At 42.3% G+C, this 16,279-nt stretch overlaps 1 protein-coding gene across 3 annotated transcripts in view; it reads left to right on the forward strand.

Annotated features, from left to right (window-relative positions):
- The first annotated feature begins 261 nt into the window (after positions 1–261).
- The window catches only part of PDXDC1 (pyridoxal dependent decarboxylase domain containing 1), a 51,072-nt gene continuing 35,054 nt past the window's right edge, over positions 262–16,279 (forward strand). For all 3 annotated transcript variants that reach the window (XM_014866321.3, XM_044747210.2, XM_044747213.2), the window contains exons 1-2: positions 262–517; positions 15,730–15,803. In XM_014866321.3, the coding sequence (XP_014721807.1) occupies positions 497–517; positions 15,730–15,803 (95 nt within the window). In that variant the 5' untranslated portion in view covers positions 262–496. The remainder of the gene's footprint in view (positions 518–15,729; positions 15,804–16,279) is intronic.

The raw sequence follows: 16,279 nt of genomic DNA on the forward strand, positions 1-16,279 counted from the left end.
GCATGCGCCGCGGTCCCTCTCGCCCCGCCCTTCTGTGGTGAATGGCCTGTTCCATTCCTGAGGGATGTTGATAGTGGGGGGGGGGGGACTTGGAAGCTTAAGCCTGGAAGTGCAGGTGCGTTACTAGTATTTCCAGCCTTTCACTGCATGAGTGATAACTTGTGATGATTATATTTCTACCCTGACGCCTGCGACAGGCTTCTGAGAAGACGGTGGGGAAGCTCCACTGTCCATACCCCCCTCACCTGGGACCATTAGGACTGGCCGGCGTGACGGCCAGGTACGGAAACCGGGAGGGCCCCGCCCCGCCTCCCGGAGACCCGCAGAGCGCCCACCCCGCGGCGCCGCCTGGCAGCTCCTCCTCGTCTCCGCCCCGCGGTCTGCGGGCGCGGGGGACGTCAGCGCTGCCAGCGTGGAAACGGCGGCCGGGCGCGGGAGGCGGAAGTAGTGCCCGGGGCCGCCGGACCTCCCTCGGGCTGCGCCGGCCGCCTCAGCCATGGACGCGTCTCTGGAGAAGGTCCGTACCGGGGTGGGGGACGGCGTCGCCGCCTGGGTCCCCGCCGCCGGCGCCCCTGTTTCCCGGTCGCGAGCGGCCATTGTGACCGGGGAGGGGGCCGGGCGCTAACGGGCCCCGCCTGAGGAGGCCTGGCCGCGGGGGCGTCCGGCTGGGGCCTGGTCCGGTCACGGGGCGGGAGTCTCGGGTCCCGGTGGGCCTGGAGAGGCTGAGCCGGCTTCTGCCCGGGCCTGGCCGCGGGGCCCGCCCGAGCTCGGTCGCCCTCTCGGATGACAGAGCTAGCCACCTGTGGCCCCAGAAGCTCCTGGAGAGAAGCCCCCGTTGTTTCGGTGCCAGCTGCAGCCCTGTAGGTTTTCTGCCGTCTCCGAGTTAGGAAGAGCAGTGTTAAAGCAGTGGTTTTCCAACTTCGGCGTGCCTAGGGGTCACCTGGGGCCGGGGGTGAAAAAAATCCAGGTTTTCAGCCCTCGGGTCCGAAGCCCTGGGGGGCGGGACCGGGATGTGCGCGTTTGACCGGTTCCCCACGTGACTGATGCTGTAGTTTGTGATCGCAGGTGAAGCCCCCTGAGGTCAAGAAAGGGGTGCGTCTTCTGTGGACTGTGATTTCGTTTTGGGGGGTTGCTGCTGCTCCACAACTTTGGGGCTCCCCCTTGGCGGCGGCGAGGGGAGACCCTGGTGTCAATCCGAAATCCACCTGGGCGCAGGGCGTTCCTCGGGTTACCCCTTGGGGGAACAGCAGCCTGGTGTACCTGGCTGACTGCTCTGGCGTGCGAAATGGATTCTGATTGTCCCGGATTTCGGGCTTGTAAATGGGGACCAGTGCTTGGATTTCTTCCCGGGTGCCTCCCCTCAGAACCTGACATTCTGCCCCTCCCTCGAAGTCCTTGTCCTTGATCAGGCTCGGGAGTCTGCTGTTCATACGTGTGGAATTCAGGAGCAACGCTAGTGTTTTAAGACTGCTTTGTTTTCGTTTTGAGCCGGCAGAAATAACATAGTTGTCATTTTCCAATGCTGCAGCTTTTGTAGATTGGTTCGGTTGTGGCCGGAGAGTTGAAGGGAGTAATTGTACAAGTTCAGCCAGATGTCTTCAGGTACACACAGGGCTAGGGCCTACGCCTGGACTGTTTCTCGTACATCGGGTGGAAGGCGGTCAGGAAAAGACAATGATCTGTTTTTCTTCCACCGCCTCAGTGGCGAATGTTGCGTGCTTTTCTGGCTAGGAATAAAGTCTTTCCAGGCCTTTGATTAGCACAGTGTCTCCTTTTTTGGTACTTTGAGTTTCAATATAGATAAGTATTTCTCAACCATGGGGCAGTTTTGTTCCCCAGGGGACATTTGGTGACATCTGGAGACATTTTTGATAGTCACAACTAGAGGGTAAGGGAAGGGCTGCTGGCACCTAGTGGGTAGAGGCCAGAGATGTTGCTCAACAGCCTACAGTGCACAGGACAGCCCCCCATACCAGAGGTTGTTTGTCTGCCCAGATGTCAGCAGTGCTGAGGCTGAGAACCCCTGGTCTAGATCACGTGTGTGACACCAGTAGTTGAATACAAAGTCAAAGTGATGCTAAAAATGTCCCTTCGGTGTTGTTTCCTTTCCAGTTTCGTAAGAAGATGGGATGGGTTCTGTGTCATTTCAATTAGAAACCTAAAGAACTGGGGTGTTTTTTCCTCCAAGAATAGTTCTTTATAGGCAAATCTGTAAAACAGAGTGGGTTGGAATCCTGTTTTAAGTATTACTTTTCTGACACTTGATTAATAGATTACAGTGGTTGCTCCCTAAATGTTAATTGATGATAAAAGATCTTGAGTGTTCCACACGAAAAGCTGAAGAGGTCCTGAAACGTCAGTACCCCTGAAGTTTTAGGCTGCGGTTAGTCACAAAAAATTGCTGTGATCTTTTAGGAATTCGGAACGTGTTGGCTGGAAATTTCTGCCTTAGGCCAGTGTAAAAATTCTGAATGTGAGTTGTTCAGAACTAAGACTGTGTCTTATTTTTGTATTCCCTGAAGGAATAGAGGGCCTTACATGTCATAATGAACAGTTTCTGTTGGTGCTAGATGGGCGGAAAAGAAAAAGCATTGCAATAATATGAACGTTGAGCATCTTGTGTTCTGAAAAATAGTTTGAATCAAAGTGAAACATTGAATTGCGTCCATTATTCCCGTTTCTTTGAGGAATAGACTATTCTGGGCTAAATTCGACATTGCTAATATAAATTTGAGAACTATTTGAGCAGTTCTGAATGATCCCATTTAAACTGATCCTTGCATAATTTATACTGCCTACAGAAACCACAATGTTATTTGATACCCAGCCTCTTAAATTTCAAGTAATCACTCTCACTCTGAAATGTAGTTTGCTATCATCGTTTAGTAGAATCACTCAGTGCGTTTCCTTTGGTCCAAATAGAATTCCCTACCCTTGCCTTTTCTTTAGGTCCTATGTAGACGTGTGGACCTGCGAGGGCAGAGTCATTGTCTTGTCTTGATTTGCTTTTCTTTCACAGTAGTATCTGTTTTCTTGTATCTGAAATTAGTGACATCTCAAGAAACCAGACAGGTCAGTTAAAGGGTCAAGGAATTCAAACCAGAAGAGTGGGAGTGGCAGCCCCAGCCCCCCAGTACTGCGTGTCTACCTCTTAAGGAACAAGCCCCGTAGCATAGTTTCACAGCGTTTACTTATGTTAACAGTCAAGTTAAAAATGTCACAGGAAATCATTTCTCTGATGCTGAAGATCTTAATAAGTTATTCAACACATCTCCATACACTTTTTAGTAAAAACCTGCTACTTTAAACTTGTAGACCAGCCCACACCTTTTCCTATTGCTTGGAAAACCTCATTCTTCCTGGGGGTTAAGTTTGGACAAGGTGTGTTGCAGTTTGTTTTGCGTCTACTTTAATTCCAACCTTGAATAAGCGTAGAGCAAGGTGTCTCAAACTCAGCATACTGACATTTGGGGCTGGATAATTCTCTGTTGGGGGGCTATCCTGTGCATTGTAGGGTATTTACCAGCGTCCCTGGCCTCTACCCACTAGATGCCAGTAGCAATCCCTCCCTCCAGTGTGACAACCAAAAGCATCTCCAGGTGAAGCCGTTGTTACCTGGGGTGGAGGGGTCGTCTCTGGTCAGGAACCACAGGCAGAATCTAGAGTTGCACTGTCCAATATGGTAGCCACTAGCCACACTTGGCCATTTAAATTTAGATTAATTAAAATGAAATAAAATGTAAAATTCAGTTCCTCAGTCACATGAGCCACATTTCAAGTGCTCAGCCGTCACACTGTGCTTGTGGCTACGGTACTGGACAGTGCAGATGTAGAACATTTCCACCACCACAGAAAGTTCTGTTGGACAGCTATACAGTGGGGCCAGTTTATTTGTTGTGTGTCTAATTCTTGACTCTAAAAAAGGCACCTTTCACCCTGTCTCTGACCTAAATAGTTACAACGGAACCTATTTTTGTTTCTTGTACTCATCCTGAGCTGTTTTTCCCCTCCTTTGGACCTGATTTTGGAAAATTGTTTGTCACCTTACTGTTTATAAGGAACTGTAGGGGCATGAATGGAACATTCCTGATAGAAACCAGAGTTTCTTGCCTGCTTTTTACTTTAAAAGCTCATGAGAAGAACCCTGATTAGCCAAGCTTCAAATGACCAGTTTTTGTGGTATGCCTTTGTAGGTCCGCCTCTTCCATAGAATAGGGGGACGCCTGTGAGGAAATGATAGCCTGTAATTTTAGCATTCGTTTAAAGCTGATCCGTATGTCACCATAATGTGAGGGTTTTGCATACAGGTGCATGGTGGCTAAGGTGGTAAATGATTATCAAATGCTGGGTGTCAGGGAAAACATGGTACAAAGTTCCTGATTCTAAAAATTTATGGCCTCGATGATTTTTGCTTTATTCAAGATTATAGAGCTGGTCAGTAGCAGAGCTCCTGATGGTCCCTGGTCCCGTGTATGTTCCATCATATCTAGGGTTATGAGTTGTAATTATGGACAAGAGTTGCTTGAACTTCATGTCATCTGTTTTCACCTAAAGCAGAAACATGGTTTGATTTATAATTGTTGTTGAAGGCCAGCTATGGTCAAAGCCCAGTGCTGGGTGTGAGAGAGACGCAGTGGATAAGACATGATCCCTGCAGGAGGGTACATCTTCGGAAGTGGCACCCATGTTGAGACAAATCCCTTCCTAGCAAGGAGGGCGGAAAATATCACAGGAATTAACACAATAGCAAAGTCGCGGAAACAAGCCAAGTACGCATTGACTGATGATTGGATAAAGAAGATGTGGTATATACACAATGGAATACCACTCAGCCATAAAAAAGACAAATTCATCCCATTTGCAACAACATGGAAGGACCTGGAGGGAATTATGCTAAGCAAAATAATCCAGACTGAGAAAGACAAACACCAGGTGGTTTCACTCATACGTGGAATATGGACAAACACATGGACAAAGAAAACAGTTCAGTGGTTACCAGGGGAAGGGGGGTGGGGGGTGGGCACAGGGGGTGAAGGGGAGCACTTATGTGGTGACAGACAAGAAAGAAGGTACAACTGAAATCTCACATTGATGTAAACTATTATGAACTCAATAAAAAAAAGAAAATGCAAAAAAACAAGGAAAAAACAAAAAATCACAGAAATTAAGAAACAAATAGGAAGTGCATGGACTAAGTGACTAGGAAAGATTTTGAGTAAGAGACTCTTTAGGTAGACTAGTTCAGAATTGTGGCTTTTCTAGAGTTTTTAAAAAATGTAAATATAATGTAGATTCTTACTTTATGATATGATTGCGCCTCATATTATTGCTCATAGAATATAAATTACGGGAAAGGAAAGCCGTTTCATCTTTTGAAGTTAAATCAGATATAAAAAAAATGCTTCCAATCACTTTGAAAATGTCCCAAAATTCCTTTCAGAAATTTAGTTTGTCTAGCTTAAATTAAATCCATTCTTTCCAAGCAGTATTCAAGAGCTATAAAATGATTTTGAATTCAATTTTTTCACTTATTTAATTTCTGTTATTATTGCAGTAGTTTTATGCTTTGTGGCAAATGTTAAGTATTTAGCTGTCTTAAGGTTAGCTAGTCCTTGAGGTCTAACCTGGGGCGTGGTCCAGTTTTGATTTCTGTGGAAAAGGCTTCCTGAGTTTCTGATGACTGAGGGAGGAGTGAACTTCTCTAGTATAACCTTTTTTCTGTATGCAGAAAAGCAAACTAAAGCCTTCACTTGGAAAGTGCCACTCAGTCACATCGAACATTTAGCTACGGTGAGCTTTCAAGAATCCTAGTGAGACTAAATTACTTATTAGACTGCACATTGTGTTAGGTGGAATCATATGAAACTGCTGTTTTTGTGCCTTAAAAACAGTTGAATGTTGGCAGTTTCACACAGTTCCACCCTAAAGATCTGAAGATAATGGATACACAAAGGCTTCAGGAATTGATGATTTCTTTTCCTCAGAATTCTTCTTAACTATTTTTGAAATAAGGCTGGCAACATTAATCCTACATAATTCCAATTCAATTTTGTAAATAATGATATTGATAAGGAGAATGGATATCTTTATCCTTCTGATTCTATCCCCCGACAAGTCCTAGGAAACACTCCCTGTATACAAGAAGCGTTTCTCGGTGAAAGACTTAGTTTTCCATAACTGTGTCATGCTTCTCTTTAAGCAAAATTCTTTTTATTCCAGAATAAGTGTGTGATTCTAGATAAACTAGTAAACTTTTTAGAAAAATTGCTTGCCTGATGTGTGGTATTTTTCCATCTGTGTGGTTATTGGGAAGCATTTACTCATGTATTGTCTAAGTGAGTTGATTCTCCAGAAGTAGTGGTCTCTAGGAATACTTTCTTTTTTTTGAAGCTTACATGTGGACCCCTGGCATTCCCAGCACGTACCTTAAGGCGAATTATTTGAATGCCCTTTTTTCCTCCACGTACCTCCATCTGTGACAGGTTTGATTTGATATTACTAACTTTGCTGCCTTCTTCTCTACCAGATTTTGACCACTCTGCTATGTATTTTTGCCCCTTCTTTTTCCCGTATGTTCTTTCTGCCTCTCTTCTTGAGGAATTCATAAGGGTGAATACTAACACCTTATGCAATATTGCACACCCCTTTTCAACTAGGAATATTATGATGTTTAATGAGCCAATAATTACAGTGTGTCTTCGTGTTCTCACAGACACACTCAAGCATAGAGGCCATGATAGATAAAAGTAAGATTTTCCAAGAGTATCCAGTTCTCAGAAGACAAAGTGCCCGGTTCTTAATTAAATACTCTTCTGTTCACATCAGGCAGAAACGTTTACAAATGTAGAAACTGAGACTCCAGTAAGGTAAGCCAGGCTTGCAGGGCACTGTATCGACTTTGCAGAGGATCCCTGTTGTTTTCTCTCATCGCTGTGTTCCCGGAATAGCTGCTGCTGTGTTCTTGTTGCTTCTGAGAGATGTGTAGTATTTGGGTGCTTGCTTAATGCTAGATAGCAGGCACTGTTTATATTTTCACCTGGGAGGAAAATAAACGATTTTTGGAGAACTGATAGTTGCATGATTATCACTGTCCCGGATTAACCTTGTTTAGAAAGCTGTGGAAGGCACGAGTTGTTGATATGTTAGAAACATGGCAATTTGGAGCCTAACCTGATCACTTTCACCACTTGAAGAAAGGTGGTGATTTTTTTTTATACGTCTAACACATACGTTGTAAACCAGCTTTGATAACACCAAGGTCTTCTGTCTGATACGAGCAGCTGATTCTCACACGCTTTAGTTTTTCTTCTGTCAGTAGTTCTAGAACCCCGCCGCCCCCAATTATGGACATTCCTCCCCTGAAAAACAGTTTGTCGAGCCTACACCATGATATACTTCTATTATTGATGAATACTGTGATCGATGTATTTTAAAATGACGTTTTAGACTTCCTTTTTTCCTCTTTTCTGGAGACTGCTTCTCTTTAAAGGTTTAGCTCTGTATTTCCCAAAGAGCAGTTATTCAGATACCATCTTGGTGAATTTTGTCACATCACGGTACCACTTGTACTATTATTTACTTAATATTTCTTTTAAGTTGACTTTAAATCAATTCACCTTCCTTTTTTTAAGTTGAGGGACAACTTATATGCAATAAAAATACACACTTGAATTATACAGCTTGAGTTGGGCCAATTATCTCCAGTTACATAACCACCATTGTGATCAAGATATGGACCACTTCCAGCTCCCTAAAAAGCTCCCTTGTGCCCGTTTGCAGTGGCTCCCACATCTGCTTTCTATCAGTAGTCTAGCTGCCCTTCCTCCCCTCACCTGTTTTTTTTTTTAGGCTTGAGTTTTCCTAAACAGTGATATCTATGAATTCCGGGTTTGAGGTATTGTTTTTTTGCCTAATTCATATGAAAATAAATAAAATTTTGTTGTCACACTCTGGTTGAAGAAAATATGTACAAGAGCTTGATTAAGAGTGCTTGAAAGCTGAGGAAATTTTAAAAGTGACTGTAGAGCGGTAGTTGCCAACTCTTATGCCCTAAGATTATTATTTTTCTATTGCCATTTCCACTTTTGAAAGCTTATTATAAACAATTTCTTAGTCAATAAACTTTATTAACAAATGATTATTTATCCCACTATTAATAACTGCCAACATCTATTACGTTGTTGGCTTTTTTTTCAAGCTGCAGGTTACATCCTATGTGGGATGTCAAATTAACGTATCAGGTCATGACCAGCGTTTTTAAAAAATGAAATAGAACAAAATAATAAATAGAATGTATTCCAAATAATAAGGGTAGGAATAGTACCAGTGTTGCCAGTACTGAGTTGATATAATACTAGCCAAAAGCAAAAATAAGTGATTTTTTTCATTAATCCATGCAGCCTTATTCCAGATAAATTTATAATTTTTACTAGCTTTTTTGAAAAATTGAGACTTACTCCCTGACCTCCTTTACTGATTTACCTTGCATTTGACTCTTGATTTTTTTTTCCTCTAACATTTAAATTGTGAGAACTTCAATTAATGATATATTTTTTATTTGAGTTCATAATAGTTTACATCATTGTGAAATTTCAGTTGTACATTATTTCTTGTTTGTCACCTTCACCCCCTGTGCCCACCCCCCTTCCCCTGGTAACCACTGAACTGTTTTCTTTGTCCATTTGCTTGTTTATATTCCACATATGAGTGAAATCATCTGGTGTTTGTCTTGCTCAGTCTGGCTTATTTCACTAAGCATAATTCCCTCCAGGTCCATCCGTGTTGTTGCAAATAGGATGATTGTGTCTTTTTTCTGGCTGAGTAGTATTCCATTGTATATATACCACATCTTCTTTATCCAGTCATCAGTCGATGACACTTGGGTTGCTTCCATGTCTTGGCTATTGTGAATGATGCTGCAATGAACATGGGGGTGCATATGTTACTTTGGACTGTTGATTTCAGATTGTTTGGGTAGACACCCAGTAGTGGGATAGCTGGGTCATATGGTAGTTCTATATTTAGTTTTTTGAGGAATCTCCATACTCTTTTCCATAGTGGTTGCACCAGTTTGCATTCCCACCAGCAGTGAATGAGGGTTTCCTTCTCTCCACACCCTCTCCAACATTTGTTATCTTTAGTCTTAGTGATTATAGCTGTCTTAACAGGTGTAAGGTGGTATTTTTTTTTCAATTAATGATATTTTAACATTATATGTGTAATATTTCTCCTTGAGATAGAGGCAGCATATTTTAATAGTCCACACTGCCTGAAGTGATGATAATCAGCCTAGTATAAAAATGATTCTTGAAAAAATGCTCATAAAATGATGACCGGTGGGGCTTGTTTTACAAAATGAGCTATCCTAGTTCTGTAACAATTAACATACAATTGAATGTTCTTTATAGGAACCTTGAAACTGCATCAAGCCATACCACATATCTGTGTTAGATGTAATTGAAGCAAAAATACTGAACCCACTTCATTATACAGCGGAATCAACCATCACAGAAATATAATTTATAAATTTGCAGCCTAATGACTAACCATCTAATAACTTTCCGAATTTTCAGTAATGAGCATATAGCGGTTTTGTAATTAGAAAGTATGTGTCTCTATACACACACTCCATAAATGCTTTGTTGCACTTTTTTGGTCTGTTTTTTTAACAGTCTAACTGCTGCAAGCTTCTCTGAGGCTTAGGGACCCAAGGTGAGAGAGGAGCCCGAGGCGTCCATCTCAGCAGTCTGAGCTGCCTGCAGCTCCCTGTCCTGGAAGAGCGTCTTAAAGCCCACGTTCACACATCTTACGAGCTGGGGTGGCTTGCTTAAGGACGGTCAGAAAGACAGTGGAAGGGAAACAGCCTGAATGCCAGCTGGCCTCAAAAGGGATGGTTGGAATCTGTTGACTTTTTTTGTTAACAAAGGGACCTTTCTTCAGAAATTGTTCCTAGTAGGCCGCATATTTTTAGCAGGTCACTTTACTCACGATTTAAATGAGGGAGAATGTATTCAGATGTGTTTGTAAGCAGGAAAAGAAGTGTAGCAATCCCGTGTGGTCCTTAGTATTGAGACTGATGCCATAGGCAGTACCTGCACTTGGGGTGCACAGCTTTCCAATTGCACGTCGTCTTTCGTTTTACCTTATAACTCCTAAAAGCCGCCGCCACAGACATTTGCAGGGCCTTCCCTGGGGGGAACGATGGTGTAAGATCTGAAGTAACATTTTAGTGAACCTAGGGAAACTGTACATGCTGGTTTGCCCAGGACTGTCCCTGCCTCTGTCCTAGCTTAATTATTAATGGTAGTTCCTTTCCCTCTTAAACATGCCCTGGTTTTAGATGTTAAGTTTCTGGTCATCTAGTTGAGACCGTTGTAGAACAGAAACTTTACCTGTAGGGAGAGTCTGCTGAGAGACTTTTTGTCTGGGTGAAAACTTAAACAAGGATCATTTTTAAAATGAGACCTTAGCTCTAGTTAGGATTTTTGAGGACGGAGGTTTTCGCAGTGTGCGTTGCTGCATTTTCATATGTGATGAAGTTGAGAAGCACTCTTGCCTCGTCGCTGAGAGCGCTCGTTCCAGGGTAATAGAGATTTTCGGTTCTGTTCTACTGCATACTAACTCTGTGCCTTTGGGGTCGGGAAGGAATGCATGTAAAGGTTTTAATTAGCAGCCCAGTAAGTATTTGTAATTATGAAGGATCACAAATCGTTTTGGGCCCTTTTTCTGTGCCAGACCCTCTGCTACGTGCTAAGGAATGAAAAAATGATAGGACTTTCTTCCTAGGAACCTAGCATAGAATGCTATTTATTTTCTGCCCTCAATATCATAAAACACTCCCCTTCTAAATACTGAATCCTGGACATCTTTCTACAACTTACCTCTTCACTCCTTTAGGTTTGTGCGTGGCTGTTGCTGTGCTGTTTTTTGTTAACATTCATCACACAGCTACCTTGTCTGGCACTCTGACAGGTCCTGAGGATACAAAATGTGAATAAGAAAGTAGTGACTGCCCTCACTAGAAGTTTCTGGAGGCGTGGATTTTGGTTTTAAACCAAATTATTAAATATACATTTTCCTTAGAGAATTCCTTGCCTTAAAGGCTAGTATCGTCCTGCACCTGGATAGCATTTTATATTTTGTATTATCCACTTAGCACAACAAGCATGTGAGGGTCTGTGAAATTGAAGTCACATCATAACTCACATTTAACTTACTGAAATTAAACTAAAATGCTATTTTCCCTACCCACCCATTCCCCCTACCGCTTCACTCTCTGAAAGAGTAGGAGCAAGAACAATTTCGGCGTAAGCTGTTTCGCCCAGTGAGTGTGCGCTCTAGAGAGAGACTCGGAAGGGGGACGAGGAAGGTGCGTTTCGCTCTGTCCTTCAGTGTAAGCATCTCGTCATCACGTGTGATTCTGGTGTTTAAAAATAAGCCTTGTTCCTATGAAGTGGCTTCTAAACAAAGTCAAGTACTTTTCTGTTCCGAACTGAGAAATTTGTTCCAATCCTATAGGAGAGATTAGCTGTGTTGCACTTAGAGACAGCCAGTATGTTGATATCCAGGATGCCATGCCTTCCTTTGGGGTTTCAGAGGTAATATGGCAATCCAAGAATCCAGCTGACTTTAGACTCTTGGTCCTACAAGAGAAGTCAGAATTAGGAGGAGTCTGAACTAGTGCCTTCAAGAAGCTTATAATGTAATTGGGAGATGGAAGATGCAAATTGATCTGGGAAGATCATCTAGAAAACAAGTCACAGGAAAGGATGTAAGGAACCATGAGGATAAACAGTTGAATATTAGAATGGCCCCAGGTTCAAGCATTCTGTCCCATGGTCCCAAATAGAATCATTTTGTCAGGCAACGAGTCTGGATTTGGGGCTTAGAAAAAATCGTATCGATATCATTAGAGAGGATGTGAAAGAGTGAAGAGTTTTATCCATCAAGGTTTCTTGGAAGTATTGCATTGTGATTTGATAGGTAGCTAGCAATAGATAAAAAGCACAAAGATGTTTCAAACAGGGCAAGTGCTGTAAGCATGAAACATGGAGGTGTGATTGCTCAAGCAAAACTATCTTTTCATTTGGCCAGATGATCGGGGACACATTGGAGTGTCACAGGAGATGAGAATAATAAGGAACATGACCAGTAGATTGAGAAGTTAAGATAAATTCTCTTGACCATTTTCTGTTCCTCATCCTACTCATGATCATTAACTGAGAACACTGAGACTCTTTTAGAATGCTTTCTGACCCATCTCATGGTTACATTTAAATTGTGAATTTTACTGGAAACGCCTGTTTTAAAATGATTTTTCTATCTGTAAAAATCGGATCAGATGTGACTACATGATTATTTTGTAATCCCTGTGAAAGTCAGTCTGATGTAATAGAATTTGGAAACAAGAGTCAGGAAACCAGGTCTACGGACAGCTAATCTTCGACAAAGAGCCAAGAACACACAATGGAGAAAGGAAAGCCTCTTCAATAAATGGTGCTGGGAAAACTGGACAGCCACATGCAAAAGAATGAAAGTAGATACTGTCTTTCTCCAGACGCAAAAATAGACTCAATATGGACTGAATACTTGAGGGTAAGACCTGAAGCCATAAAACTTCTGGAAGAAAATATAGGCAGTACACTCTCTGCCATCAGCCTCTGTAGGATTTTTGAAATACCATGTCTACTCGGACAAGGGAAACAAAAGAAAAAAACAAGTGGGACTTCATCAGACTGAAGAGCTTCTGGAAGGTGTAGGAAACCAGATCAAAATGAAAAAAGCAACCAACCAACTGGGAGAAAATATTTGCAAATCATATATCTGGGTGTCTCCATAATATATAAATAACTCACACAACTGAACTACAAAAAAACAAACAACCCGATCAAAAAGTGGGAAGAGAATATGAACAGACATTTTTCCAAAGAAGATAGACAGATGGCCAACAGGCATATGAAAAGATGCTCAACATCACCCATCATCAGGGAAATGCAAATGAAAACTACACTTAGATATCACTTTATGCCATTAGAATGGCTATAATCACCAAGACAAAAAATAACAAATGTTGGAGAGGGTGTGGAGAAAAGGGGACCCTCATACACTGCTGGTGGGAATGCAAACTGGTGCAGCCACTATGGAAAACAGTATGGAGACTTCTCAAAAGATTAAAAATAGAAATACCGTACGACCCAGCTATCCCACTACTGGGTATTTATCCAAAGAACTTGGAATCAATAAAACAAAGACACTTATGTACCCCTACATTCATTGCAGCACTGTTCATAATAGCCAAGACGTGGAAGCAACCCAAGGACCCATCAGCTGATGATTGGATAAAGAAGATATGGTATATATACAATGGAATACTACTCAGCCGTAAAAAGAGGCAAAATTGTCCCATTCACAACAATATGGATGGACCTAAGGGTGTTATGTTAAGTGAAATAAGCCAGACAGAGAAAGACGAACTCATTTCCACTCATTTGTGGAAGATAAACACACGGACAAAGAGAACAGTTTAGTGGTTACCTGGGGGAAGGGGAGTGGGAGTGGGCACAAGGGGCAAAGGGGCACATTTATATGGTGTCTGACAAATAGTAATGTACAACTGAAATTTCACAGTGTTATAAACTATTATGACCACAATAAAAAGAAGGAAAAAAAAAGTCAGGAAACCAGGGTTCTGGCACCACTTCGTCATTTATTAGCTCCATGACGTTAGGCAAGTCACTTTACCTCTCTAAGCCTTTGTTTCCTCACCTCAAAAATGTTAGACCAGAATCAGAGGTTTTCATGCCATACATTTTTTTTTCTTTTTTAATGAAATTTTTTTACGAATGAAACTTTACTCAAAATCCTATTATATAAAACAGAGCTGATCTCCTTAATGGGGGTGGGGGGGTTAGAAGCCCCAGCTGCCTACCCAACCCCTCCTCCCCAAAGTTCTTCCCAGGAATCTTAGGGCTCAGAAGACAGGTGGAAACTCTCTGGATAGATCCCTAAGGTCTCTTCTAGAATTAGCGTTTTCTGATACTTACCTGTAAACGGAGTGGAATTTCTTAAAAACAGTTTTGAGGAGGTAAGCCAGTACTAAATGTAAGACAACTTATTGCACACCTACTCCATGTAAGATATTACGAGGTACAGTAGGCAGGATGAAGAGAGAGAGATAGACTTGAAGTACTCTAGAAGAGTAAGAAGGGAGCAAGAGAGAAAAAGAGAGCTTCTGTTAACTGTTTAGAACCCAGCTCATACTATAGAGATTCAAGGCAGCAGAATTGTCTGCCTAAAAATCGGAGGTTGTGGAGATTAAGAAGAAAGAAAGAAAAATAAGTGTGTGTTTTAATTGTGCAAGAATTTTTAAAGTTTCGTTTTATTTTTTGAGTGGGAGCTAGATGTACACTTGGTACTAAAATCCAACAGGAACAAACATGTGTCCTGAAAAGACTGTCTGACCCTGGGCCTGTCGTTCCAGTTCCCGTCTCTACGGGCGGTCTCGATTACCGACTTGTGTGAGTTTCCAGTTTAGGAGTGTGTTAGCGTATTCCTGTGGCTGCTGTGACAAATTAGCACAACCTGGATGGCTTAGAGCAACAGAGGTGTATTCTCACAGTTCTGGAGGCCAGAAGTTTGACATCTGTATCCTGGGGCTGAAATCGAGGATTGGCCCGGCTGCACTCCCTCCAGAGGCTCCAGGGGAGAGGCCCTTTGGTTCTTATTCTAGGTTACACTGCCTGCCGGCAGTCCTTCCTCGGCTCGTGGCCCTGTCACTCGGGTTCTCGAGGCCAGCATCTTCCAATCTCCCTCTGCGCCGTCTTCACATAGCCTTCTCGTGTGTGGGTAGTCTCTCTCCACTTCTCCTTTATATGGATACAGATGGTTACATTTAGGGCTTGCCTGGATAATTCAGGGTAATCTTGCTGTCTTAAGATCCTTTACTTGATCACTTCTGCAAAGACTTTGCCACATAAGATAACACTTGCTGGTTCCAGGGGTTAGGATGTGAATGTCTTTTGAGGGGCCATTTTTCAGCCTATGACAACAGTAAAACAAATAGCATACTCGACGTACTTCGCTGAACCTATCTGCTAATAGTGAAAAACTGGAATAACTTAAGGGTCTATTAATTCAGAACTGGTTAGATGATGGCACACCCATAGAATGGAATAAGGTGTCACCACTAAGAAGAAAGAAGTGGACGCACTGACATGGAACAATATTCACTATAAAGTAGAACAAAGCAAGTTGCAGAGGTGCATATGAGTAAGGCGAAAATTTGGAAAGATGTATGTCAAACTTAAAAGTGACTTCCCCCAGGAGTAGGACTGGTGGACTTTTGCATGTATGTGTGTGTGAGAGGAAGATTGTTGCTGAGCTAACATCTGTGCCAGTCTTCCTCTATTTTATGTGGGATGCCGCCACAGCGTGGCTGGATGAGTGGTGCTAGGTCGGCTCCCGGGATCTGAACCTGTGAACCCTGGGCTGTGAACGTGGAGTGTGTGGACTTAACCACTACGCCACTGGGCCAGCCTATGTTGGACTTTTTTATGTTATATGTTTGTACTGTTGGAATTTTTTAATGAAACGTACTTTTATAATAAATCCATGTGTTTTATAATAATTTCAGGAGAAAGTAGACTTGCATTTAGCTTTTCTGAATGAATTCCGTTGCAGGAGTAATAGAGGGATTATTAAAACTTAAACTTTTTTTGATTTTTTTCCCAGATAGCAGACCCTACACTAGCTGAAATGGGAAAAAACTTGAAGGAGGCCATGAAGATGCTAGAGGACAGTCAGAGGTGAGCCTATGGAACGGAAGTGACCCTATTAAACGCGCTCAACCTGTTGTGAAACTGGTGGCACTGGTTTCCTCCTGTTAAAAACACCTCTTGGTTTCAAAATGTGACAGTTAGCTTAGCTTTGGCTGGTTTTAAAGTTGGTATTTGTCTTGAGTAGAAGGTGCTTTGTAATTAAACGATTTTAAAATTGAGGGGCAGGACTTATAATTTTCAGCTCTGCCAATTAAAGGTTTCATTTATTTAATATATTGATTTGAGTCTATAAATACTTCTTTATTTATAAATAAGGGCATCAACTAACCAAGAAATGGGTGAAGTAGTACTATTTTTTTCCATGTTCTTTTCTTTTCCTGAAACTCAAACTATACCTCAAACTGGGTGCTGGGGCCAAGGGTAGGGGAGACACGTAATAAATGTTTCAAATCCTACCTCAGTTACTAAGAGGTTATAGGCAACATTGTCACATGTTTGCATGC

This window comes from Equus asinus, chromosome 14 (genome assembly GCF_041296235.1).
Source record: "Equus asinus isolate D_3611 breed Donkey chromosome 14, EquAss-T2T_v2, whole genome shotgun sequence".
NCBI lineage: Eukaryota > Metazoa > Chordata > Mammalia > Perissodactyla > Equidae > Equus > Equus asinus.